We start from the raw sequence: 26,265 nt of genomic DNA, 5'->3' as shown, positions 1-26,265 counted from the left end.
TGGGTATGGTGTAGATCGGTGGCCCCCAAACTTTTGGAAACCAGGGACCGATTCTGTGGAGATTTTCCGCAGACCGGAGGGAACGTGGTCAGTGGTGGGTTTCATATTTTGTTATCGGTTTGCCACTTGCTTGCTTTTTGCACATGCCTTCTGTGCATGCGCCCAGTCTTTCGTACATGCACTTTGCTCATGTGCACGCCTTCCGTGCATGCACCCGGCCTCAAAAATGTGCCTAAATAAGACAGCATAGAGCCGGGGTGGGTGGGGAGTCCCACCAGCAATTTCAGCTACTGGTTCGCCTGAACCAGCTGAATACCACCTCTGGACATGGTTTTGAGTGCTGCCTGCATCCCACAGATGAGACTTCATTTGTTTGCACGGACCGGTTGCTGGCATCCCATAGACAGGTGCCCATCCACAGACCAGGGGGGGTTTAGGGACCCCTGGTGTAGACGTGATTTTATAGCTGGTCTTTCAACAGGCCAATTTATTCATGAGCTAGTACAGTGATGGCTAACCTTTTTGCCGTCGTGCCAAAAGCGGAGGGAGCGGGGGGAAGGGGTCATGCACGTGCGTGCCCACACCCATAATTCAATGTCTTCCCTCGCCCTGCGCATATGGGCATAACCCCCCCCCGATGACCCCCTGCACCCTGTTTTGGGCCTAGCAGGCCTCCCTGGAGCCTCCGGAGGCTGGAAATGGCCTATTTCCTGACTTCCGGTGGGCCCGGTAGGCCCGTTCTTTGCCCTCCCCAGGCTCCAGAGGCTTTCCTGGAGCCTGGGGAGAGTGAAAACAGCCTTCCCCACCCCCCACCCCCCCAGAGGCTCTCTGGAGACTAAAAATGCCCTCCCAGAGCCTCCGCATGAGCCCTGTACTCACCTGGCATCCAAAACGGGCCGCACGGAGACTCCTGGGAGGGGAGGGGCAGTGTAGGTAGGACCAGCTGAAAATTAGCTGGCCATAAGCTAAGCAATGGCTCACATGCCTGCAGATATGGCTCCACGTGCCACAGGTGGCACACAATGCCATAGATTCCCAATCACGGAGCTAGTACATTTTCATTTGAATGTATTTTCCAACTTAAGGAGGTTAAGACAGCCCATGGGAAAATTGCTGTTCGAATTCATGACGTACAGGTAGTCCTCGAGTTACGACCACAATTGAGCCCAAACTTTATGTGGCTAAGTGAAACATTTGTTAAGTGAGTTTGTCAAGAGAAATTACTTTCAAGAAAGCAAAATCTATGCCAGGACAGTGGACCTGGGTTGCTATGCAACCTAAAAGGCATTGAGGTCAATTGGATAAACTGATTATACATTCTTCTAGTCCTCATGTTACGACTTTCCTACATGGATAGAATCTTAAAAAGTGCAACTTCTAGAAAACAGGTTGTGTTTGTGGGTTACAGTATTCTTTAAGAATATCCCCTATTGAAGATTAATAATGGGATCTTAAATAATCATTATTAATCTTAATCTTAAATTAATACAGGTAGTCCTCGACTTATGGCTGGAACTGAGACCACAATTTCTGTTGGTAAGTGAATTTTGACTCATTTTATGACTTTTCTTGTTTTCTTGTTCAGTTGTTAAGTGAATCACTGCAGTAGTTAAATTAGTAACAGGGCTGTTAAGTGAATCTGGTTTCCCCACCCCAGTGGATTTCATTCTCAGAAGGTCACAAAAGAGGATCACATAACCCCGGGACACTGCAACCATCGTAAATGTGAGTCAGTTGTCAAGCATCCTAATGTAAATCATGTGACCGTGGGGATGCTACAACGGTCGTAAGTGTGAAAAATGCTCATGTCACTTTTTTCAGTGCCATAACTTTGAACGGTAAGTAAGCGAATTGTTGTAAGTCGATTATTCATATTGGGAACATCTTGGGCATATGTTGCATTATACACAGGTAGTCCTTGACTTACGACTACACTTCAGGTTTCTGTTACTAAGCGAGGGAGATGTTAAAATGAGTTTTGCCCCATTTTATGACCTTATTTTTATTAGCGATGGCCCACAGATGTTATAGATCAATATTTCTGAACTTTGGGGCCATTTGAAGATGTGTGGACTGCACAACTCCTAGAATTCTCCAGTCAGAGTTGAAGTCCACACATCTTCAAGTGGCCAAGACTGAGGAACATTTAGTCTAGATCAGGGGTGGTGAACAATATCCCTTTTATCATCGCAGTTGTGGGATTCAAATTTTTTTACTACCGGTTCTGTGGGTGTGGCTTGGTGGGTGTGGCATGGCTTGGTGGGCGTGGCAGGAGAAGGTTACTGCAAAATCCCCATTTCCTCCCAATCAGCTGGGACTCAGGAGGCAGAAAATAGATGGGGGCAGGGCCAGTCAGAGGTGGTATTTAACGGTTCTCCGAACTACTCAAAATTTCCGCTACCGGTTCTTCAGAACTGGTCAGAACCTGCTCTGAATACCACTTCTGCTTTTATGACTTGGGGACTCCCAGAATTAGAGTCTCCAAGTCATAAAGGGGCCATGTATTCCCCCACTTCTGGTCTAGATGAACATCCTTTTTAAAAAATCTCTCTCTCTAGCGGTGTGCAAACTCGCTGGCTCTCCCTGTTTCCATTCAATCCCCAAAATAATTTTTCTCCACAGGGACTTTTTCAGTAGTGATATTTACTTGTAGCATTTCAAGAGAACAGAAGTGGGATATTTCTTCCTTCGCTTGGAGAAATAGTTTTTTCTCCGCCCTCAAATTGGATGGAGAATTTTTTTTAAAAAAGTCCACATATAACCCGATTCGGTACAAAAACACGAGCACAGACTCTTTTGGAACGAAACAATTCAGGCTGCCCTTTGTTGTCCTCTTAACTCTGAACCTGCGCCCTTGTGAGTGTGTAAAGTGTACATGTAGCACTGAGTTTTTTAAGCCCTGCAAGGACTGAATTTGCAAAGGAGATTTCGTAATCATTAACTTTTGCTTTGTGTCTCCGTGTTCGAAAGCGGGAACCTAACTCTTGCGTGCAAAGAAGAGAACATTTCAATTTGTACTGTCACTCCTATTTGTCTCTTTCCTTGCCAGTGACCAAAATCCTTCCTCCTTCAGATAAACAAGATTTTCTTTTTTTGCTTTCTACTGGGTTCTTCTCTGCCAAAATCTTCCAGTTTAGCAGCACTTTTAAAAAACAAGGTTCACCAGCTAATCAAATAGTATTTCTCCTCAGATCCATAATGACCATTTGGTTACCTCAGATCCATAAAAACATTATGGATCTGAGGCAACCAAATGGTCATTATGGATCTGAGGAGAAATACTATTTGATTAGCTGGTTGACAACCGACATTTGGATGCTTGACAACCGACTCACATTTATGACGGGTTGCAGTGTCCCGGAGTCACATGATCCTCTTTTGCGACCTTCTGACAAAGCAAAGTCAATGGGGTGAAGCCCGATTCACTTAACAAACAACCGTGTTACTAATTTAAGGACGGCGTTGATTCGCTTAAGAAGATGTGGTGAGAAAAGTTGTAAAATGGAGCAAAACTCACTTAACAACATAAATTTTGGGCTCAATTGTGGTCATATGTTGAGGACTACCTGAATACGCTGAGCAAAAGAGAAGAGTAGATTCTTGACAGATTCTTGGCGAATGTATCTTTTCTTTTTATGTACACTGAGAGCATATGCACCAAGACAAATTCCTTGTGTGTCCAATCACACTTGGCCAATTAAGAATTCTATTCTATTCTATTCTATTCTATTCTATTCTATTCTATTCTATTCTATTCTATTCTATTCTATTCTCTTCTCTACTCTACTCTACTCTACTCTACTCTACTCTACTCTATTCTAACCTATCCTATCCTATCCTATTCTCTATTCTCATTCTTTCTTCTCTTCTCTCTTCCTCTCTTCCTCCTCTTCTCTTCTCTTCCTCCTCTTGTCTTGTCTTGTCTTGTCTTGTCTTGTCTTGTCTTGTCTCGTCTCCTCTCCTCTCCTCTCCTCTCCTCTCCCCTCCCCTCTCCTCTCCTCTCCTCTCCTCTCCTCTCCTCTCCTCTCCTCTTCTCTTCTCTTCTCTTTCTTCTCTCCTCTCCTCTCCTCTCCTATCCTATTCTCTATTCCCATTCTTCTCTTCTCTTCTCTTCTCTTCTCTTCTCTTCTCTTCTCTTCTCTTCTCTTCTCTTCTCTTCTCTCCTCTCCTCTCCTCTCCTCTCCTCTCCTCTCCTCTCCTCTCCTCTTCTATTTCAGGCTGTTGACATCAACTGATTTTTAGTCATAACAAAAGAAAATACAGGTAGTTCTCGACTTACAACTGGTCATTCAGCAAGTGTTTGAAGTTATGACAGACCCCTGAAAAGCTACTTACAATTTAATGTTCCGATGGCTGCTCCTCTAGTCACATTGATCTCATTTTTGACACTCGTCAATCAGTCTGCCTCTACTGCCTTTTGGGTCATGTGACTGTGATTTATGATGGTTTTGCTATCATTTACTTCTGGTTTCCAACAAAAAGCAGCCCATAGTGAACAGTAGGTTTGCTTAACGACCGCTGCAATCACTTATTGACTGCTGCTAAAAACAAGTTGTAAAAATGGTTCTGGTTGCATGCTGACCTCACTTTATGACCGCCATGACTTACAACTGTAATTGCCGCAGGGGCGCAGTGGTTAGAGTGCAGTACTGCAGGCTCCTTCTGCTGACTGGCGGCTGCCTGCAATTTGGCAGTTCAAATCTCACCAGGCTCAAGGTTGACTCAGCCTTCCATCCTTCCGAGGTGGGTAAAATGAGGACCCAGATTGTTGGGGGCAAATATGCTGACTCTGTAAACCACTTAGAGAAGGCTGGAAAGCCCTGTGAAGTGGTATATAAATCTTAAATGCTAAATGCTATTGCCTGGCTCAGTCTTTACAGCAGAAGTCTTTACATCTGCAGAGTCCTCCAGTGGGGAGCAGATGTTCTAATAAGCAGCCCTTGTTTAGCTTCTGCTTTCTTTTCCTATGCAACAGAAAGGTTGATCTCATTTCTTAATACTCCTGTTACCTGTAGTCCTCGACTTGCAGCCACAATTTAGGCCAAAATTTGATTCCCTTTGATCAGTGTACTTCAAGGTTTCCCAACCTTGGCAAATTGAAGGTGACTAGACTTCAGTTCCCAGAATTCCACAGTCAACACAGCTGAGAATTCTGGGAGTTGAAGTCTATTCAAGCTTCAATTTGCCAAGATTGGGAAATACTGGTGTATTTAGATCCAGATAGTCCTTGATTTAGGACCCAAATTCCTATTGCTAAGCAAGTTGGGGGTTAAGTGAGTTTTGCTCCGTTTTACGAACTTTCTTGCCACAGTTGTTAAGTGAATCACTGCACTTGTTACATTCATAACATGGTTATTAACTTTATCTGGCTTTCCCCATTGACTTTCCTTGTCAAAAGGTTACAGGAGGTGATCACATAACCCCAGGACACTGCAACCGTCATAAGTACATGCCAGTTGCCAAGCATATGAATTTTGATCATATAGCCATGGGGAATGGCCATAAGACTGAAAAATGGTCGTACGTCACTTTTTATTCAGTTGTAACTTTGAACAATCACTAAATGAACAGTTGTAAGTCGAAGACCACAGCCATATCTGTGGGCACGCGAGCTTTGCCCTAGTTTAGCTCCAGTGTGCATGCGCACGCTGACCAGCTGATTTTTGGGCCTTCTAGGCCCGCCAGAAGTCAGGAAATGGGCCATTTCCGGCCTCTGGAGGGCCTCTGGGTGGTGGGGAAGGCTGTTTTCACCCTCCCCAGGCTCCAAGAAAGCTTCTGGAGCCTGGGGAGGGCAAAAAACAGGCCTGCCTGGCTCACCGTGCCATCGCATGCCAAAAGTGGGGGGAGCGCGGGGAGTCACGCACACATGCGTGGGGGGGCAGGGCACATTGAATTATGGGTGTGGTTATGCATTCACGAAACCCCCCCCCCCCCCGGTGCTCTCCCCTGCTTTTGGCACGCGTTGGCAAAAAGGTTAGCCATCACTGACTTACATCAATGTAGTTTCCTGTCCTTTTTTACTCTATAGAAATATTTTTTAAAAAACTGGTGTCTTCCAAATATGTTATGGAAGTATAGATTTGGTGTAAACAATGGCTGCTGGCAGTTGCAATAAAACAAGATTTCATGGCATCCGGAGTGGGAAATCTGGCTTAGTGGAGCTCAGCTAGGCTGGTATATGTTAAGTCATCTCACTGACTGTTTTCGCACAATTAACCTAGATATCAAATTAAATTGGCCTACTATCTGGATTTATAGAACACATTGAATCAACAAGTTTCAGAGTCGTCCTTGGTTCAGATGGGAAGCTATATGAATTTATAAATAAATAAATGAAATGTGGTCTAAGCAAACAAATGATAACTCCCAGGGAACCTACATTAACCTAGTTAAGTGTGTAGTGCATAGGTATTCAATGGACATTGTAGTCTTGTTTATCTATGAGATTAAAAAAAAAATTGAGGAATCTGGTAACATCCTAGCAAATTTTATTAAAAGACGGGGATGCTTTTGTGAGCTGAGACTCACTTCAACAGGTGCATAGAGTGGTTAGTTGGGTGTTTGTCAACCTTGGCAACTTGAAGATGAGTGGACCTGGCTGGCTAGGGAATTCTGGGTGTTGTAGTCCAGCCATCTTCCAAGTTGCCAAAGTTGAGACACGCTGGGCTACATGGACGTAGGATTTAAATTTGGATCCAGGAAGGGCAATCAGATTGGTTATACAGATGCAGGTTACAAATGAGACAGATTTGTCAGTACTATATCAGTTAACAATTGTAAGGTGCTAAAAATCTACCGTATTTTTCGGAGTATAAAACATACTGTTTTCCACCCTAAAAGAGGGTGAAAATTTGGGTGCACCGAATGTAGCTCCGCTCACCCACCCCCACCCTTTGGCCTCTGCCTACCAGCAATTTGCCTTCTTGCAGCAAACAGCCGGCTTCAGCACAGCCTGATTAGCACAAGCAGCTGATTGGCGGTTGGATCGGCCTCCTGACCATCAGCTGTTTCAGACTGCAGGGATTGCTATTGCCTATTGCCGCGTGCCCCATTTGCTGCAAGGAGGCAAATTGCTGGGAGGCAGAGGCAGATTTTTTTTTCTTGTTTTCCTCCCCCAAAAAGGTAGGTGCATCTTATAGTCCGGAGTGTCTTATACTCTGAAAAATACGGTATTTTTGAGGCCGCCCTAGAAGGCTTGAAACCTTTTCACATAGATTACTTCAACCATCTCTCATTTAATGTCTCAGTTTTCCTAGAGGGGCAGTTTAAGGTCTACCACAGAGTATCCTCTGAGGTTGAAATGCTGAAATCACTTTGTCCTTCTTTGAGTCCATCAGATGTATGCATATATTGTGATCCACTGATGGATACGATTAGTAGAGCATTGGTACAGCTGTTAGATTACAGCTGTTAGATCTTGATGTGTAATGGGTGGAAGGAATAATCTTGAGGAACAGAAAGAAGAGTTGTAACCAAAGCAGTAGTCAGATAACAGAAATCTGAGTCCTGGACAGAACAGTAACCTGAGGAAGTTGTCTCGGACATTCCCCTCCCTTTTTCTCACAAAGATAAAGATACGAGAAGAAAAAACTTCCAGATTTTCAAAATACAGTTATTGTAACCTTATAATGACAATAGTACAGATCGTCCTCAGCCTATGACCACAATTGAGCCCAAAATTTCTGTGGTTAAGTGAGACATTTGTTAAGTAAATTTTGACACATTTTACGATCTTGCTTGCCACAGCTGCTTTGTGGATCACTATAGTTGTTAAGTTAGTGACATGGTTGTTAAGTGAATCTGGTTTCCCCCATTGGCTTTGCTTGTTAGAAGATGGCAAAAAGGGATCACATGACCCTGTGATCATGTGATCCGCGGTTTATGCCACCGTCATAAAGATGAACCAGTTGCCAAGCGCCACAATTTTGATCACATGACCAATGGGGATGCTGAGACGAAGTGTTGTAAGTCAAGGACTTGTATTAGCATTAATAGAATAGCAGAATAACAAAGTCGGAAGGGACCATGGAGGTCTTTTTCCCCTGTTCAGGCAGAAAACCCTATGCCATTTCAGACAAATGGTAGCCCAATCTCTTCTTAAAAGAGTGATGGCATGAAGGAAAAAACTGTTTGTGTCCCGTTGTTTTGGCATACGATGCCCTATAGCAGAGGTGGGCATCACATACCGTAATAACCGTGAGATGTGAGCTGAGCACCTTCCGCACATGTGCGTGGCATCAAAAAAACCAGTGATTATATAGGACGTGATAGCGCCAGGGCGGGTAGGTGGGCCCAGCCACTGATCAGAACTACCGGTTTGGCCAAACCGGTTTGAACCAGCAGCAGCCCACCACTGCCCTATAGCAGCATCCTAAGGGAAGAAATTGAAGCGATTTATGTCCAGGATGTGAGGGCTCTGTAGATATTTTTTCAGTCCTTTTGCTGACCCGTGCAATATAGAGGCAGAGCAGAGCAGAGCAGAACAGAGTTGAAGGGGTCTTAGAGGTCTTCTAGTCCAACCCCCTGCTTAGGCAGGAAACCCTACACCGCTTCAGACAAATGGTTATCCAACCTCTTCTTAAAAACCTCCAGTGTTGGCGCATTCACAGCTTCTGGAGGCAAGTCGTCCCACTGATCCATTGTTCTCACTGTCAGCATTCTAACTGCATTCATAATCTTGGCTTCCTTGGTGGGTCTTCCTGGAAGGGCTGACATTATACTACCCCAAAGTTCAATTCTTACCATTCTCTTCCCCCCCCTGCCTCATTTCAGATTTCTTGGAGGAATTTCCCGGGGACGGCCGAGAGTGTGTGAACTGTGGGGCCATGTCCACCCCCTTATGGAGGAAAGATGGCACAGGGCATTATCTGTGCAATGCCTGTGGCCTCTATCACAAAATGAACGGGATCAACAGGCCTCTCATCAAGCCACAGAAACGACTGGTAAGACTTGACGCATGTTGAGATGATGTTGCTTTTCTAGTAATGTTTAAAGGACCCTCCACACTTATTGATAGTATCTCTAACATGTCTGTGGAGATTCTCTGTCATCCAGGTCATGGTTGTCCCAAAGGTGCTTTTCCAAGAGGCAAATGGACTTTCTGATTTTTTTTTTGAAGACGTTTCACTTCTCATCCACTTCTTCGGAGACTACAGTTGGTCCAGAACGCAGCCGCGCAAGCTGTCGTGGGTGCACCTCGGTACACCCACATTACACCAATTCTCCGCAAGCTGCACTGGCTCCCTATTGGTCTCCGGTCACAATTCAAGGTGTTGGTTACTACCTTTAAAGCCCTACATGGCTCAGGGCCAGGTTATCTTCGAGACCGCCTTCTACCGCATAGCTCCCAGCGACCGGTAAGATCCCACAGAGTTGGTCTCCTCCGGGTCCCGTCAGCTAAACAATGCTGGCTGGCGGGCCCACGGGGGAGGGCCTTCTCTGTGGCTGCCCCAGCTCTCTGGAACCAGTTACCTCCTGAGGTCCGGACCATCCCCACCCTATTGGCCTTCCGAAAAGTGGTGAAGACCTGGCTTTTTTGGCAGGCCTGGGGCCGTTGATCTCGCTCTTGCGATCCGGCGAGATCCGGCCATGAATGGTATGAATGAGTTTTAATGTTTTTAATGTTTTTAGTTTTTAAATGTTTTTTATTAGGATTTTAAATGTATTGTGAGCCGCCCTGAGTCTTCGGAGAGGGGCGGCATATAAATTGAACTAAATTGAAATTGAAATTGAATTCAGCTCTAACTGGTTGGTGGGGAAGGAGTTCCAAGAAGGCTCCACATTCATTTGCACTATTCAGGTGATCCTGAGGACACAGATAAACCTCCAAGTCGCCTCAACGACTCTCTGAAAGGATGCAAATGACCAGCGGCCTGCACGGAGTATAAATCCTTCCATTTCCCCACCATCCAGTCAGAGCTGAAGAAGCTTCTTGGATGAGAAGTGAAAAGTCTTCAAAAAAAACCCCAGAAAGTCCAGTTGCCTCTTGAAAAAAGCATCTTTGGGATCTCTTAACATGTGTTTCACTGCCATGACACTGTCAGTCTGAGAGGCAAAAATGGGGCTTCCAAGCTTGGAGTTCTTGAACTCTGAAATAGTAAGGGAACAGGTGATCCTGCCCAGTCAGATGAAAAGCATCTAACAACTCCCTTTGCCTTTAGAGCAGTTGTTCTCAACCTTGGCCTCCATACTTAAGACATGTGGATTTCAACTCCCAGAATTCCTCAGCCTGCATGGTCATTGGTGAAAATTCTGGGAATTGAAATCCACTCACCTTCAATTTGCCAAGGTTGGGAAACCACCAATATTTAAATACAGGTAGTCCTTGACCACAATGGAGCCTAACATTTCCATTGCTAAGCAAGACAGTTTTTAAATGAGTTTTGCCCTATGGCCACAGTTGTTAAATGAATCATTGAGGTTGTTAAGTGAATCTGGATTCTCCATTGTTGTTTATCAAAAGGTCACAAAAGATGATCACTTGGCCCCAGGACACTGCAGCCGTCATAAATACAGGCCAATTGTCCAAGCTTCTGAATTTTGATCATGTGACCATGGGGACGCTGCCACGGTCATAAGTGTGAAAAATAGTCCCTTCTTTCAGGGTTGTTATAACGTCGAACAGTTACTGAATGGTTATAATTCAAGGACTTATCTGTATACAGATCTCCCCATTCACTGTATCAAAGGAAGGCGAATTCCAAAATGCTTTTTACAACATTTGTACCCCAAATAATTGTTTTTGCTCTGCAAAGTGGGCCATCAAACCAGCAAGCCAGCTTCTTGGTCGTCATTTTTCAGATTTCACATTTTTAGAAAGCACGCCGACATCCCCTCCTCACCCCACAGTTCGGTCTGGGGGAACAAAACCACAGGCCAAGATAAGTTGCGAATTGTCTGCGTTTCTGCCATTCAGAGCTTCGCACTTCATTCTAACAGACTGTAAGAGAGAGAGAGAGAGGGAAAGAGAGAGGGAAAGAGGGAAAGAGAGAGAGAAGGAGAGCAAGAGAGAGAGAAGGAGAGAGAGAGAGAGGGAAAGAGAGAGAGAAGGAGAGCAAGAGAGAGAGAATGAAAGCAAGAGAGAGAGAAGGAGAGAGAGAGAGAGAGGGAAAGAGAGAGAGAAGGAGAGCAAGAGAGAGAGAATGAAAGCAAGAGAGAGAGAAGGAGAGAGAGAGAGAGAGGGAAAGAGAGAGAGAAGGAGAGCAAAAGAGAGAGAAGGAGAGCAAGAGAGAGAGAAGGAGAGAGAAAGGGAGAGAGAGAGAGAGATGAGAATGAGTAAGAGAGGAAGAGAGGGAAAGAGAGAGAAAGAATGAGAGAGAGAATGAGGAGGGAGGGAGAGGGAGGGGGAGAGAGAGGGAAAGAGAGAGAGAGGGAGATGGAGAATGAGAGAGAGAATGAGAGGGAAAGAGAGGGAAAGAGAGAGAGAATGAGAGAGAAAATGAGAGAGGGAGGGAGAAAGAGGGAGAGAGGGGGAGAGGGGGAGAGGGAGAGAGGGAAAGGGAGAGAGAGAGAGAGATGGAGAATGAGAGAGAGAATGAGAGAAAATGAGAAAGAGAGGGAAAGAGAGAGAGAGAATGAGAGAGAGAGAGAGAGAGAGAGAGAGAGAGAGAGAGAATGAGAGAGAGAGAGAGAGAGAGAGAGAGAGAGAGAGAGGACACATCCTCCAGGGTTATTCACCAAACATTCACCAAATGTTGGTTATTCACCAAACATTCCGCCTTGAGTCTTCGGAGAAAGGCGACATACAAGTTGGACAAATAAATTCGTAGCCTCTTCATATTTTTTTCCTTCAGTTGTTTGGAGAATAGATCATACCACACGGCTTCCAAAATATCCCCTCGTCCTTGAGACCCCAATAGCTGAAATTGAAAAACACTGAACTTTCCAGAGTCTAGATAATGTCCTCTTTGGCCTTTTGAAGTGCGTAGAACTGAAAGCAACAGGAGGGGCGAACATATGTTTTGTAGTAGAAGTAGGGAGGAGGAATTGTACAGACCAACAGGATAAAACCTGATATGTGCCTCCCCACAGCTGGGCTTTAGTAGATAAACGCTGAGCAGATAAAACCATTTTTTTAAAAAAAGGAGAAATCTCAGTGCTGTTTCCTCCGGTCCTTCTTCCACTGCCGGCATCAGAGCTATGCAAGCAGTGGATTTTATTTAACCAAGAAAAACTTTACAACACGAGCTGCGTTTCTGTTCGTATTTGGGATTAGGATGTTCTTGTTTTGAATCCATTTCTTGGATCTCTGGGTTTATTTTCCTTTCTTCTTTCCTTGCAATAAAGTATGAAGGGGAGGGAGAGGGAAATAACAATGACAACTCTGGAGCAAAGCTTCACCAGAAAAGTCCACTGGCTTTGGAGAGCGGGTGAAACTTCTGGGCATTATTTTGAATAAACACAGTTGGAAACTCACAATGCAGAGAAAGCTTATCAACTGCATTTGGAGCTGCTTTAGGTAGTTCCGCGGATTAGCTTTCTGCTTAAGGACTTGGCCTGATTTTGTATAAACAAACCGGGTTGGCCCAGCATTGAAATCAGCAACTTCGAGCAAGGTCAACCCTTTGCAAAAGGCGGTTGGAGTACGAGGGAGGAGAAATTCACTCTCTGTGCTGAAAAAGCATAGGAATGATTTGGAGGCTTCCCCACCACCTTTCCATTAGCCAAACAAGATTTTTTTTTTCTTCTTCTTTCATTTCACTGGTGTTGCCAAATGTCAAAACAAAGGAACGTGTTACTCAAGTGTGCTTTAGAAATGCAGCCTTCTTCCTTGAAGGGCTGTGTAACAAGCAGGTAATCCTTGACATACGACCGCCAAATTCTGCCCCATTTGAGGACTATATGGGCCACAGTTGATAAGGGAATCGCTGCGGTTGTTAAGTTAGTAACACGGTTGTTAAGTGAACCCCCATTGACTCTGCTTGACGGAAAGGGGATCTCGTGACCCCAAGACACTGCAACTGTCATAAATATGAGTCCGTTGCCAAAGTGGCTAAATTTTGATCATGCAACATGGGGATGCTGCAGTGATCATAAGCGGTGATGAGTTGGCCATGGCAAGTTGGCTGCATAGCCCCTGTTGGGGTGACCAAGTGCGAGGGTTAACAGTTTAACAGAGTTGGAAGGGGTCTTATAGGACATCTAGTCCAACCCCCCGCTCAAAGAGGAGACCCTACACCATTTCTGACAAATGGCAGTCCAATCTCTTCTTGAAAGTCTCCAGTGATGAAGCTCCCACAACTTCCAAAGGCAACTTCTGTTCCATTGGTTGATGGTTCTCACTGTCAGAAAGTTCCTCCTCATTTCTAGGTTGACTCTCTCCTTGATCAGTTTCCATCCATTATTCCTTGTCTGGCCTTCAGGTTCTTTAGAAAATAGCTTGACCCCCTCCTCTCTGTGGCAGCCCCTCAAATATTGGAACACTGCTATCATGTCGTCTCTGGTTCTTCTCTTCACTAGACTAGCCATACCCAATTCCTGTAATCGTTCTTCATATGTTTTAGTCTCCAGTCCCCTAATCATCCTGGTTGCTCCTCCTCTTCACTTTTTCTAGAGTCTCAACATCTTTTTTATAGAGTGGTGACCAAAACTGGATGCAGTACTGCTAGATGTGATCTTACTAGGGCTTTATAGTGTCGTATTAGTACCTCACTTGATCTTGATTGTATCCTGCTGTTAATGCAATTTAGGATTGCATTGGCTTTTTTTGGCTGCCGCTGTGCACTACTGTCTCATATTTAGCTGATTGTCCACTAAGACTCCAAGATCCCTCTCACAGTTAGTGCTGTTAAGCTTGGTTGCTCCCAGTTTATATGTGTGCTTTTGGTTTTTCTTACCCAAGCGTAAGACTTTACTTTTATGTTTCTCATGTTGTAGAAACATTTAGAAGTTCACAGAAGTTCTCCTAGTTTAGGGTCATATTTACATGCCAGTTGCCAAGCACCCACATTTTGATCATGTCACCATGGGGATGCTGCAATGGCCATAAGCGTGGAAAACAAGCCATTAGCCATTTTTTTCAGTGCCAGTGTAACTTTGAATAGTTGGTAAACGAACTGTTGTAAGTCAAGGACTATCTGCATCAGCTAAGGGCAACATGTTGTGCATTTGGGTGAGAGGTGCATTTAAAACCACCAAAAGGCCATTGGGGAATATTCAGAAGCCTCTTTATTGTTCCTTGAAGTCGGGATAGAATAGGGGTGTCAAACTCGATTTCATCGAGGGCCGCATTAGGGTTGTGTTTGACCTTGGGGGCAGAGGTGGTATTCAGCAGGTTCTGACCAGTTCTGGAGAACCGGAAGCGGAAAATTTTGAGGAGAACTGATAAATACCACCTCTGACTGGCCCCGCTCCCATCTATTCTCTGCCTCCCGAGTCCCAGCTGATCGGGAGGAAATGGAGATTTTACAGTATCCTTCCCCTGCCACGCCCACACAACTGGTAGTAAAAATTTTTGAATCCCACCACTGCTTGGGGGGGTTGGGCGGGTGTGGCCAGCTCAACATCACCTTGTCAGCACTTCAAGCTGCATTTACTCTAGTGCTGACATAAGAAGGAGAAGTGGAGGCATCTGGAAAGGGAAGTTTGACTTGTCACCTACTTATTTTCCCTGGAGATAATATCCCCTAGGAGATGGGATGGGAGGGGGGAAATTGCTTTGAGCTGGAGCAGTAGATTAGGGGTAGAATGACTTGGAAGATGGCCAATGAGTGCAGGGGAGTGGGGAACGGAAAGGGAGGGTTTTGAGTCTGGAAGTCAGTGTTGGCTGCGATGAAGTCGGAGTTAGAATGTCGTGCTTAAAAAATGGGAGTTTTTCTTCAAAGACTTTGTTTGAAATGCAATTTATTTGAGACGACCTCAAAACCTGACACACCTGTGTTGGGGGCACCTGTGGTAACCCGAGCGCTCGGTCAGCATAAATGGGCTCCCGAGCTCCCTTTTTGGCTGTGATGGCCTCCCGCAAACCCTCTGCCAGCAAAAATGGAGATCGGGAGGGTCACATGCAGCCCTCCCGAGCTCCGTTTTTGCTGGCAGAGGCACTGCGGCAGGGGTGGATTCTACTTACCTTTACTACCGCTTCGCATTGTGCCCTTGCATGCGCTCGCTTCGCTCACACACACACACACGCACTCTTCTGCACATGTGCAGATCGCCTATGACGATGTCTGGGTCAGTGGGCGGAGCCTCCCGCCGGTTTAACTACCGGTTCTTGCGAACCAGTCTGAACTGGGGACAACCCACCACTCCACTGCGGGCCTGTCCTTCGCTATTTCCAGGGCAGCCCATGGGCCAGATCTAAGCACCCCTGTGGGCCAGATCCAGCCCCTGGGCCTAGAGTTTGACACCCCCTGGGGTAGAAGAAGCTAACCACAAATCTTTTGGAAGGCCAGGAAAGAAAAAAAAAAGGCAGCTTCCAGAATGACTGCACTTTCTACTTTTAACAACTGTTTTTGCAAAACCTAAATGTTGAAGCGTCTCCTCTGCCTTGTCACGCCATCCATTTTACACTAATGCTGATCAGCGCTTATGAAGTTTGCCGAGCTGGGCATTCGAGTTCCTGCTTCTTTCACTTAATCCATCATTCGTGGTCCCAAGTTTTTAATAGTAAAGTAAACAGATATGAAATTCTCCGGCGCGTACATAATTTCCAAAGCAGCTGGATTATGATCCTCACAGGCAGGAACTTTCTCTCGCAAAGGTTGCAAAGTATTCCTGAAGCACCTGAAGTGAGAACTGAAGCGAGACCCGGTCAAGTCTGTGATCTAGTTTTGCAAGCAGCCACTTGGAGAAGTTTTGTGTTCTGGAGATCCTCCCACACCACCCAAAAATTGTCCCTTGACAGTTAACATGTCAAGAAAAGGTCAGGCTAGCAAGAACGGAGAGAAACTGGGAGCCTTCCAACGGTTGCTGAACTACAATTCCCAGTATCCTCTTGTTGGGGTCGGAATGGGGCAACCCACTGTGGCCAACTCACCACGGCCAACTCGCTGCGGGACAATTCACCATGACCAACTCACTGTACAACAACTCGCCACGGGACCATTTAAGAATTCAATTGAATTATTTTAAATAAATAAAAATATTTCAATTTTTTGTCATACATTCTGTCCTTCCTTTGGCATCCTTTCTTGAATGATTCTATTCCACCATTTGTTTGATCTTAGTGTAACTCTTGTCCCTCAGTGAGTTGGCCCGTAGTGAGTTGTCCATGGCAAGTTGACCGTGGTGAATTGTCCTAGATCAGGGGTCAGCAACCTGTGGCTCTGGAGCCACATGTGGCTCCTTCACCCCTCTGCCGCGGCTCCCTGTCACTCAAAATATTCATCACAACCACCAATGTGCAACACCCACCGGCATGAGATTATTGAACTTTTCAACCCCCGGTAGGCCAACCATGGATAAATCCAAGAAAAGAAAAGTGTCAGAAGAAAGCAGAACATTTAATTCAACTACATATGCTAGTTTTGTGGCCGCTCAAGAAATAGTCAGGCACGGGAAGGGTTTTGTGGCTCCCGGTGTTTTCTTTTCTGTGGGAAATGGAACATCCATGTGGGCTAATTAAAAACTCCCACCTAAATATATAGATTTAATCTGAAGAATTAAGAGGGGGGTGGGTGGGAAAAATAACCTGATGCATTTTTCATAGAATTAATTTCCATTTAAGGAAATTTGAGAGAGAGAGAGAGAGAGAATGAGAATGAGAGAGAATGAGAGAGAGAATGAGAATTTGAGAGAATGAGAGAGAATGTTCAAAAGTTTCAGAAGAAAACAGAAAGTTTAATGCAACTACATATGCTAGTTTTGTGGCCGCTCAAGAAATAGTCAGGTACGGGAAGGGTTTTGTGGCTCCCGGTGTTTTCTTTTCTGTGGGAAATGGAACATCCATGTGGGCTAATTAAAAACTCCCACCTAAATATATAGATTTAATCTGAAGAATTAAGAGGGGGGTGGGTGGGAAAAATAACCTGATGCATTTTTCATAGAATTAATTTCCATTTAAGGAAATTTGAGAGAGAGAGAGAGAATGAGAGAGAGAATGAGATTGAGAGAGAACAAGAGAGAATGAAAGAGAATGTTCAAAAGTTTCAGAAGAAAACAGAACGTTTAATTCAACTACATATGCTAGTTTTGTGGCCGCTCAAGAAATAGTCAGGTACGGGAAGGGGTTTGTGGCTCCCGGTGTTTTCTTTTCTGTGGGAAACGGGTCCAAATGGCTCTTTGAGTGTTTAAGGTTGCAGACCCCTGTCCTAGACCCGTGATGGCGAACCTATGGCACGCATGCCAGAGGTGGCATGCAGCGCCCACTCTGGCATGTGAACCATCACCCCAGTTCAGCTTCGCTGTGCACGTGCCCGCCCCCCCCCCCCTCCAGCCAACTGGTCTTCGAGTCTCTGTCACACATGTGTGGCAGGACGGGGCGTGTGTGGGGGCACAAGTGCATGCATGGCGGGCTGCGTGTGGGGGGCATGTGCGCATGCACGGGGAGGGGGGCAGGGTGCATGCAGGGGGCCACATGTGTATTGCATTTTCCGGGTTCGGGTGCACTTTGGGTACTTGGTCCGGAAAAAGTTAGCCATCACTGTCCTAGACCCTGTTGGGCTGACCAAGGGCAAGGTTTGATGGGTGTTGCAGAATCATTTAGTAGTTCACAGTTGCCCCTCCTAACTTAGGGCCGTATTTAAATGCCAGTTGCCAAGCATCCAAATTTTGATCATGTGACCATAGGGATGGTGCAATGGTCATAAGTGTGGGGACTGATTATAAGTCTCCACTAACATCAAACACTTGCTAAATGAATACAGAGAATTCATTCAGAGTGCAGAGAAGAGCAACAAAGATGATGAGGGGACTGGAGGCTAAAACATATGAAGAACGGTTTCTGGAATTGGGTATGTCTAGTTTAATGAAAAGAAGGACTAGGAGAGACATGATAGCAGTGTTCCAATATCTCCGGGGCTGCCACAAAGAAGAAGGAGTCAAGCTATTCTCCAAAGCACCTGAGGGTAGAACAAGAAGCAATGGGTGGAAACTAATCAAGGAGAGAAGCAACCTAGAACTAAGGAGAGATTTCCTGACAGTGAGATCAATTAACCAGTGGAACAACTTGACTCCAGAAGTTGTGAATGCTCCAATGCTGGAAGTTTTTGAGAAGAGATTGGATAACCATTTGTCTGAAGTGGTGTAGGGTTTCCTGCCTAAGCAGGGAGTTGGACTAGAAGACCTCCAAGGTCCCTTCCAACTCTGTTATTCTATTCTATTCCTATTCTCTTCTCTTCTATTCATTGCAAGTTTAACACTACCTGTAATAACGATCTGTTTCCTACCCTTTGGAGCAGAGGAATGATCTGAATGCAAATTTGCTTGTACAGTTTAAGAGCCTTTTCTTTTTTAAAAATTCTAACCACCTTAAAAGCAAAAGAGCCAGAGAGTTTCTACCAATGCAATGAACTTTGATCCTGGGAAAACATATGGGCTAAGTTTTAAAGTTGTCCTTTGATTTATCACATATGTATTTCTCCGCCTTGGAGTTTTATCATGGGAATAAAAAGTTGGTTAACTCACAAGGTTCATTTCGCACCACAAGGCAGAAAAATGCAGTTGCTTTAATGAGTCACTCAAACAATTCTGAAAGCAGCCACAACTTTTCTTGAATTGTGCAAAACCCTTTTTTTGGGTACACATCAAAGCACGTAAAAAGAAGAAAAAGCAGGTGGGGTTTGGATTACACAACTCTGGTTGCCATTTTGTCTTTTTTTGATCTACACACACTTTCTCATAGACACTCCTTAAAGAAGAAAAGGAAAGAGAAAAAAAAAGTTACAAAATGGAATTAATACAGTTAATAATCCCATGATAGATAGATAGATAGATAGATAGATAGATAGATAGATAGATAGATAGATGATAGATAGATAGATAGATAGATAGATAGATAGATAGATAGATAGATAGATGATAATGGCTAGATAGATAAATAGATAAATAGATGATAGATAGATAGATAGATAGATAGATAGATAGATAGATAGATAGATAGATAGATGGATGATAATGGCTAGATAGATAAATAGATAAATAGATGATAGATAGATAGATAGATAGATAGATAGATAGATAGATAGATAGATAGATAGATAGATAGATAGATGATAATGGATAGATAGATAGATGATGGATGGGGGGAGTAAAGGACTGTAAGAAATGGATCTGATTTAGAACTATAGAAATATAAAGGGAGAAAAAGAGAAAAGGGGAAAAAGAGAAAGAAAGAGAAAGAAAACACACAGTGCTAAATCTTTGGCTCAGCTTCTCAGCTTGTCCTCTGGTGCTTTGTGAAAGATTTTTCCCCTGGCAAAAGTCCACTTAAATTCAGGGAAGAGGATTTAAAGGGATATTACCAGACTATGTCACAACCCTTTTAAAAAAAAACCCACCATGCAAACTGCAAAAAGACATGATCTCAGCAAACTGTTATTGCTTCCAATAAATTGTGTTTTCTTTAATGTGGAATTAAGGCTTTTCATGTTTCGGGAAATGGTTTTAATTTTGATTGCCTCCGAATGGATGCTTCATCATACTTTTCTTTTTCCTTAGCTCCCCCTCCTTCCAAAAATTGTGCTTCTGTTCTTAAGACTATTTCTCTCCTCTTTTGGCAGTCTTCAACTCGTCGAGCCGGTCTTTGCTGCACTAACTGTCACACAACCAACACAACCCTCTGGAGACGGAACTCAGAAGGGGAGCCGGTGTGCAACGCATGTGGATTATACATGAAACTCCACGGGGTAAGAGGAGAGCATAGCTTGATGTGTTTATTACGTTTGAATACTTTGATGTATCGATTGTCGTTAGCGATTATCATTCAGAAATACAGTAGTGGCCAAAATTGGGGAAAACCTTTTGGGAAAAGTGTATTTTTGAGGTTTGGTGGCTAATACCACTACTTTTTTTTTTTTTTTTTTGGAGTTTCAAGATAATCCTTTTTGGAATCTAGAGTTAATCTGAAGATAGTTCCACCAATCCAAGTTGAATCCTTGGTCCCTCAATAAATCCAAGGGTTTAAGCTTCACTTAAAGGGATCAAGCTACAAGATAGGAGAATCTTGACATTAGAAGGACACGATCTTCTAGAAGGATGGCATGCTCACCTGTGGGATACAAAGAACAAGAAAAAAATCCTACTTTCATAAACACAAAATTAGGGAGACTCTTATTCGCACGTGGGAGGAAATTAGACAGAGGATCTATACTAAGGTACCCAACTGGCTATCTATTATGGAAGCGTTGGCGGCCCCAAATAGAAGAGACGATTATAAATTGGGCACATATAAGGATATTCTTGATGAAGAAGGGAAGCTTAAACCCTCAAGATAATCCTATTCCACTGCTGGAATGGCCTGGGAATAGCCGAGACCGTAACCCAATTGAAAATCTAGGGAGCCAACTAAAGAAACTTCTTAATCAGAAGCGACCCAGCAATAAAACTCAGGTCACAAATAGCATTCACATGACCCCCAGATGCTGCAACCATGCTAAACATATGCCAGTTGCCAAGCTCCCAAATTTTGATTACATAAACCATGGGGATGTGGCAATGATTGTTGGGGTTGTAGCTTACTTTTATCCGGGACGTTGTAACAATTGCAAAATGAGGGGTTGTCATTTGACAACTACATTTACTGATGAAGTCCATCCAGAGAATCCCTTCCAATTTTTTAACCGCGGTCTCAGCGTCAGCTCTCCCAAAATCAAAAGTCCATCTTTTGTCCCCGAGAGACAAAAGTTTGCTTGGCATGTGGTTGTTGTAGAGCAGGGGTGTCAAACTCAAAACCCGGGGGCTGGATCCGGCCGCGGGTGCTTAAATCTGGCCAGTGGTGAATTTTTTTTACTACCAGTTCTGTGGGCGTGGCTTGGTGGGCGTGGTGTGGCTTGGTGGGCGTGGCAGGGGAAGGATACTGCAAAATCCACATTCCCTCCCCACTCCTGGGGCCAGCTAGACGTGGTATTTGCCGGTTCTCCGAACTACTCAAAATTTCCGCTACCAGTTGCTCAAAATTTCCGCTACCGGTTCTCCCGAACCTGTCAAAACCTGCTGGATTTCACCCCTGGATCTGGCCTGTGAATGAGCGGCCCATGGTGCATCTGCCAGCAAAAACAGCTCGCGAGGGCTGTGCGCAGTCCTTCCAAGCTCCGTTTTTGCTGGCAGAGGATTGCAGGAGGCCACCGCAGCCAAAAACGGAGCTCGTTTTCGTTGGCAGAGCACTCAGAGCACCATATGTGCCCCCTCCTGACATGAGTGACATGAGCCACACCCACACTGACCAGCCCCACACAAACACCCTACCGCCCCTGAGGTCAAACACATCCTTGATACAGCCCTCAATGAAAACGAGTTTGACAACCCAGTTATAGAGGATGAAGCCTGGTAGGAAAGATAATATATCATTCAGAAAACGTTCCAAATATTGTGCCTCGCTCGTTTCACTAGCCAAGGACGGCCATTGAGGAAAACAGTTTGCAACGAAGGACAAGGACGTCATACATATTTGTGTGCAAATACCAGGTCCACATGCAGAAAAGAATGTGTGGTAGGCACCCAGAGCAGAAATGCAGGCCTAAACCAGTATTGACGGTTTGTGCTCTTTTTTTCTCTCTCTCTTTTTTTTTAATATCAAGGTGCCAAGACCTCTGGCAATGAAAAAGGAAAGCATCCAGACCAGAAAACGGAAACCTAAAAATGTCAATAAAGGCAAATCCTCAGCAAACAGTAAGTATTTCATTATTATTCTGTTTCTTAGTGCATAGCTAAATGTCTATGGAGATTCTCAGTCATCCAGGTCAGGGGTCCCCAACCTCTGATCCATGGGTGGGTGCTGGGCTGCGGCATGCCAGAAACTGGGCCGCACAAACAAGCAAAGCGGGATGCAAGCAGAAAGCAAACCCCTCCCCCACTCCGGTCCAGGGGCAAAAAACCCTCTCACCACGGAACTGGTCCCTGGTGCCCAAAACATTGGGGGCCATTGCAGTAGAAGGCCATCTTGAAGTCCCAAAAGGTTTGTGTTTGTTTGTATGTATGTAGTTTGTTCATTATGGCGCAGTGGTTAGAATGCAGTATTGTGGGCTAATTCATGACTCACTGCCAGGAGTTCGATTCTGATCAGCTCAAGGTGGACTCAGCCTTCCATCCTTCCAAGGTTGGTAAAATGAGGACCCAGATTGTTGGGGGGCCATAGGCTGACTCTGTAAACCGCTCAGAGAGGGCTGTAAAGCACTATGAAACGCAGGGGTGGGATTCAGCTGGTTCGGACCGATCAGGGCGAACCGGTAGTTACGGCCAGTGGCTGGGCCCGCCCACCCGCCCCGGCGCTATCCCGCCTTATACAATCGCTGTGTTTTTGAAGCAGCGTACATCAGTGGTGGGTTGTCCCCGGTTCGCACCGGTTCTATAGAACCGGTAGTAAAACCGGCGGGAGGCTCCGCCCACTGATCCCGACGTCATCAAAACGCTTCTGCGCATGCGCGCGAGCGAAATGAGTTGCCATGCACGGCCCCGTTGCGAACCGGTAGTAAAGGTAAGTAGAACCCACCCCTGGCATACATGTGTAAGGCGCACACGCAAGCAAAGCTATCCCTTCCTATACAATCACTGTGTTTTTGACGCAGCGTGCTGCGTGCATAGCCAGTGTGCACACATGCTCACATTTTTGATTCTGGGTGAACCGGTTGTTAAATTATGTGAGCCCACCTCTGATGGAGCGGTATATAAATCTAAGTGCTATTATTATTAAATTATCTGGAAAGAGCAGAAGGGAAGAAGACAAGTTATTCTTTGGCTGAATTCAAACAGGATTCTAACGGATAATGTAGTTTGGTTGATTTTAGCTTAGCGTAGCCATCTCTAGCTTAGAAGCATCGAGGCATGTTGGAATGCTTAAACAATATCTGCCATCCTAATGCATTTGACAAAGAGTCCAGTGGTGGGCTTCAAAATTTTTTACTACTGGTTCTGTGGGTGTGGCTTGGTAGGAGTGGCATGGCTTGGTGGGCGTGGCAGGGGAAAGATACTGTAAAATCTCCATTCCCACCCCACTCCAGGGGAAGGATATTGTAAAATCTCCATTCCCTCCCCAATCCAGGGAAATGTTACTACAAAATCCCCATTTCCTCTCGATCAGCTGGGACTTGGGAGGCAGAGAATAGATGGGGGCAGGGCCAGTCAGATTTTTACTACCGGTTCTCCAAACTACTCAAAATTTCTGCTACCAGTTCTCCAGAACTGGTCAGAACCTGCTGAAACACACTTCTGAAAGAGTCCCATTGGGAAATGCACAGTGTATTGTGTGAATGCATCCATTGTGGCTTGCAGATTTTAGTTTGCATCCTGATTTTGTAGATGTGCCCAGCTAGTAGTTATTTCAACAAATTATGTGTAAGCAAGCGGATTGCTTTGTCTGATTCGTGAACTACATTTTTTTGCAGCTCTGGACAACAGGGAGTTGTGTTTTATTCTCAACCTTGCCCTGTCCAAATTCTTAGCCTGAAGCACTACAATTCACGTGATTTTGGCGGCTCTAACAAAGAATGATGGTTGAAGATTGATTTTAGTCATTTTGAACTGTAAACCTTCTTGAGTGCTTTGGCAGCAAGATTGTAAATAAATGCATAAGAAAATCCAAACAAAATGTTACGTAGGGCAGACAGTTTCGGAGATTTCTACTAGCTCTGCCCTCTTCTTCCTGTATTTTCAGCTCAACTCCCACCAATTTTGAAATGTTTTCTTATCCAGCAGTTTGCAAAACATTCCTGGTATTTCATGGCCACTGAGTGTACTAACGCACATTAAGTTATTCGGATTTATTTAAGTTTTCTTTTTTTATTTGTGAAAACGTTGGGCTTCCCTCTACAATGCTAGCAGTGCCGTCTCCGTGTCAAAAGAGTGATTTAAAACTCTGGTTTTTTTACCGTATTGTTCTTCCACTGGCACGGTCTTGAGATAATTTCCCTCTTACTATTGGATTTCTGATTTTAATGCTTATTTTCTTGACCCTGCGGAGAGCTCCTTTGGTAATTGGGACAGCTAATAAATTGATTTTAAAAAATAGAAATGGAGTAGCAACTGCATTAGAATCGGCTAATGGAAAGTTAAGTTAGAATCCTAACCTGGAGACAATCAGATGGAATGGCATTGGGCCTTCAGCATCATACAGGTAGTCCTGGACTTACGACCACAACTGAGCCCAAAATTTCTCTTGTTAAACGAGACACTTGTTAAATTAGTTTTGCCCCATTTTATGACCTTTCTTGCCACCGTTGTTAAGTGAATCACTGCAGTTGTCAAAGTATTCAGTGAATCTGGCTTCCCCATTGACTTTGCTCGTCAGAAGATCACAAAAGGGGATCCCGTGACCCCAGAATACTGCAACCGTCATAAATATGAACCAGTTAACCATGCATCCAAATTTTGATCACATGACCCCAGGGATGCTGCAATGGCCATAAGTGTGAAAAATGGTCGTAAGTCCATTTTTTCAGTGCCATAGTAACTTCAAACGGTCACTAAACAAATAGTTGTAAGTCAAGGACTATTTGTATAGTGCAGTGATGGCTAACCTTTTCTGGACCGAGTGCCCAAAGCGCGCATGCGCGAACCCCCAAAATGCAATGCGCGTGGGCCCCTGCATGCGCCACCCCACCCACCCCCTGCGCATGCATGGCAGAGACCTGAACACCATCTGGCCACAAGGGGGCACATGCACCTACGCAGCAGAGCTGAACTGGGGGAACAGCTCACATGCCATCAGAGAGGGTGCTGCATGCCACCTCTGGCATGCGTGCCATAGGTTCGCCATCACGGGTATAGGGCAGTGAAAACTTTTGAAGTAGATGGAAATACTAATGAATGACAGTACAAAAGGATTGTAAATGGTAATTGCTGGATCTGCATCATAGATAGATAGATAGAGATAGATGATAGATAGATAGATAGATAGATAGATAGATAGATAGATAGATAGTAAGTAGATGGATAGATAGAAGAGAGAGAAGATAGATAGATAGATAGATAGATAGATAGATAGATAGATAGATAGATAGATAGATGGATGGATGGATGGATAGTAAGTAGATGGATAGATAGAAGAGACAGAGAGAGAAGATAGATGGATAGATGGATGGATGGATGGATGGATGGATGTATAGTAAGTAGATGGATAGATAGAAGAGAGAGAGTAGATAGATAGATGGATGGATAGTAAGTAGATGGAGAGATAGAAGAGAGAGAGAAGATAGATGGATAGATGGATGGATGGATAGATAGATAGATAGATAGATAGATAGATAGAAGAGATAGAAGAGAGAAAGAGAGAAGATAGATGGATGGATGAATAGTAAGTAGATGGATAGATAGAAGAGATAGAAGAGAGAGAGAGAAGATAGATGGATAGATAGATAGATAGATAGATAGATAGATAGATAGATAGATAGATAGTAGATGCATAGATAGAAGAGGTAGAAGATAGATGGATAGTGATGATGATGATGATAGATAGATGATAAGATAGATAGATAATGATTGATTGACAGATTGATAGATTGATAGATAATGGATGATGATAGATATATTCTAATATATATTTTTCTATCACTCTCAGGTTCCACAACTTCCACCAACAACTCTCCTTCCTCACTTACAAACTCAGAGAGCACCGTCACTTTAAAAACCGAACCCGCCATTACACCACAATATCCGGGACAAGCAATAGTGTCAACTTCCCAGGTCAGTAGAGTCAGCAGGGACCTCACATCGACGTAATCAGTCCTCGACTTACAATCACATTTGGGGCTGGAACATCCGTAGCTAAGGGAGGCAGTTGTTAAGGGAGTCGTGCCCAATCTTACGACCTTTTTTTTTTTGGTCCCAGAAATTAAATCACCTTGGTCGTTAAGTAAGTCGTGCAGTCATTAAGTAAATTAATCAGACCCCCCACACACACACTGGTGCCTTTTTTTGCCCCAGAGAATTAAGGAAATCACCCCTGTCATTAAGCAAGGCATGCAGTCATTAAGTGAATCTGACTCACCCGCCCACCCACTGACTTTTTTGGAAGCCCGTGGGGACGGTCTGTACAACTTATTTTGCCACCGTTGTGAAGAGAATCACTGCAATTGTTAAGTGAATGAGGCAGTTGTTAAGTGAATCTGGCTTCTTCCCCCCCCCACCCCCCGTTGACTATGAAAGTCACACATGGGGACTCCTGGATGCCTGGCATGC

General features: G+C 44.5%; 1 protein-coding gene across 4 annotated transcripts in view; it reads left to right on the top strand.

Annotated features, from left to right (window-relative positions):
- The window catches only part of GATA5 (GATA binding protein 5), a 61,994-nt gene that overhangs the window by 34,482 nt on the left and 1,247 nt on the right, over positions 1-26,265 (top strand). For 3 of the 4 annotated variants that reach the window (XM_070940120.1, XM_070940118.1, XM_070940119.1), the window contains 5 exons: positions 1,492-1,536; positions 8,773-8,942; positions 19,656-19,781; positions 21,672-21,762; positions 25,646-25,770. In XM_070940120.1, the coding sequence (XP_070796221.1) occupies positions 1,492-1,536; positions 8,773-8,942; positions 19,656-19,781; positions 21,672-21,762; positions 25,646-25,770 (557 nt within the window). The remainder of the gene's footprint in view (positions 1-1,491; positions 1,537-8,772; positions 8,943-19,655; positions 19,782-21,671; positions 21,763-25,645; positions 25,771-26,265) is intronic. The other variant, XM_070940121.1, reaches the window with a different exon arrangement.

The sequence above is a fragment of the Pituophis catenifer genome, unplaced genomic scaffold (assembly GCF_029215685.1).
Source record: "Pituophis catenifer annectens isolate HBS135680 unplaced genomic scaffold, rPitCat1.0.hap2 SCAF_3, whole genome shotgun sequence".
Classification (NCBI taxonomy): Eukaryota; Metazoa; Chordata; class Lepidosauria; order Squamata; family Colubridae; genus Pituophis; species Pituophis catenifer.
The sequence above is the reverse complement of the archived record's forward strand: the minus strand, read 5'-3'. Positions and strand labels throughout refer to the sequence as shown.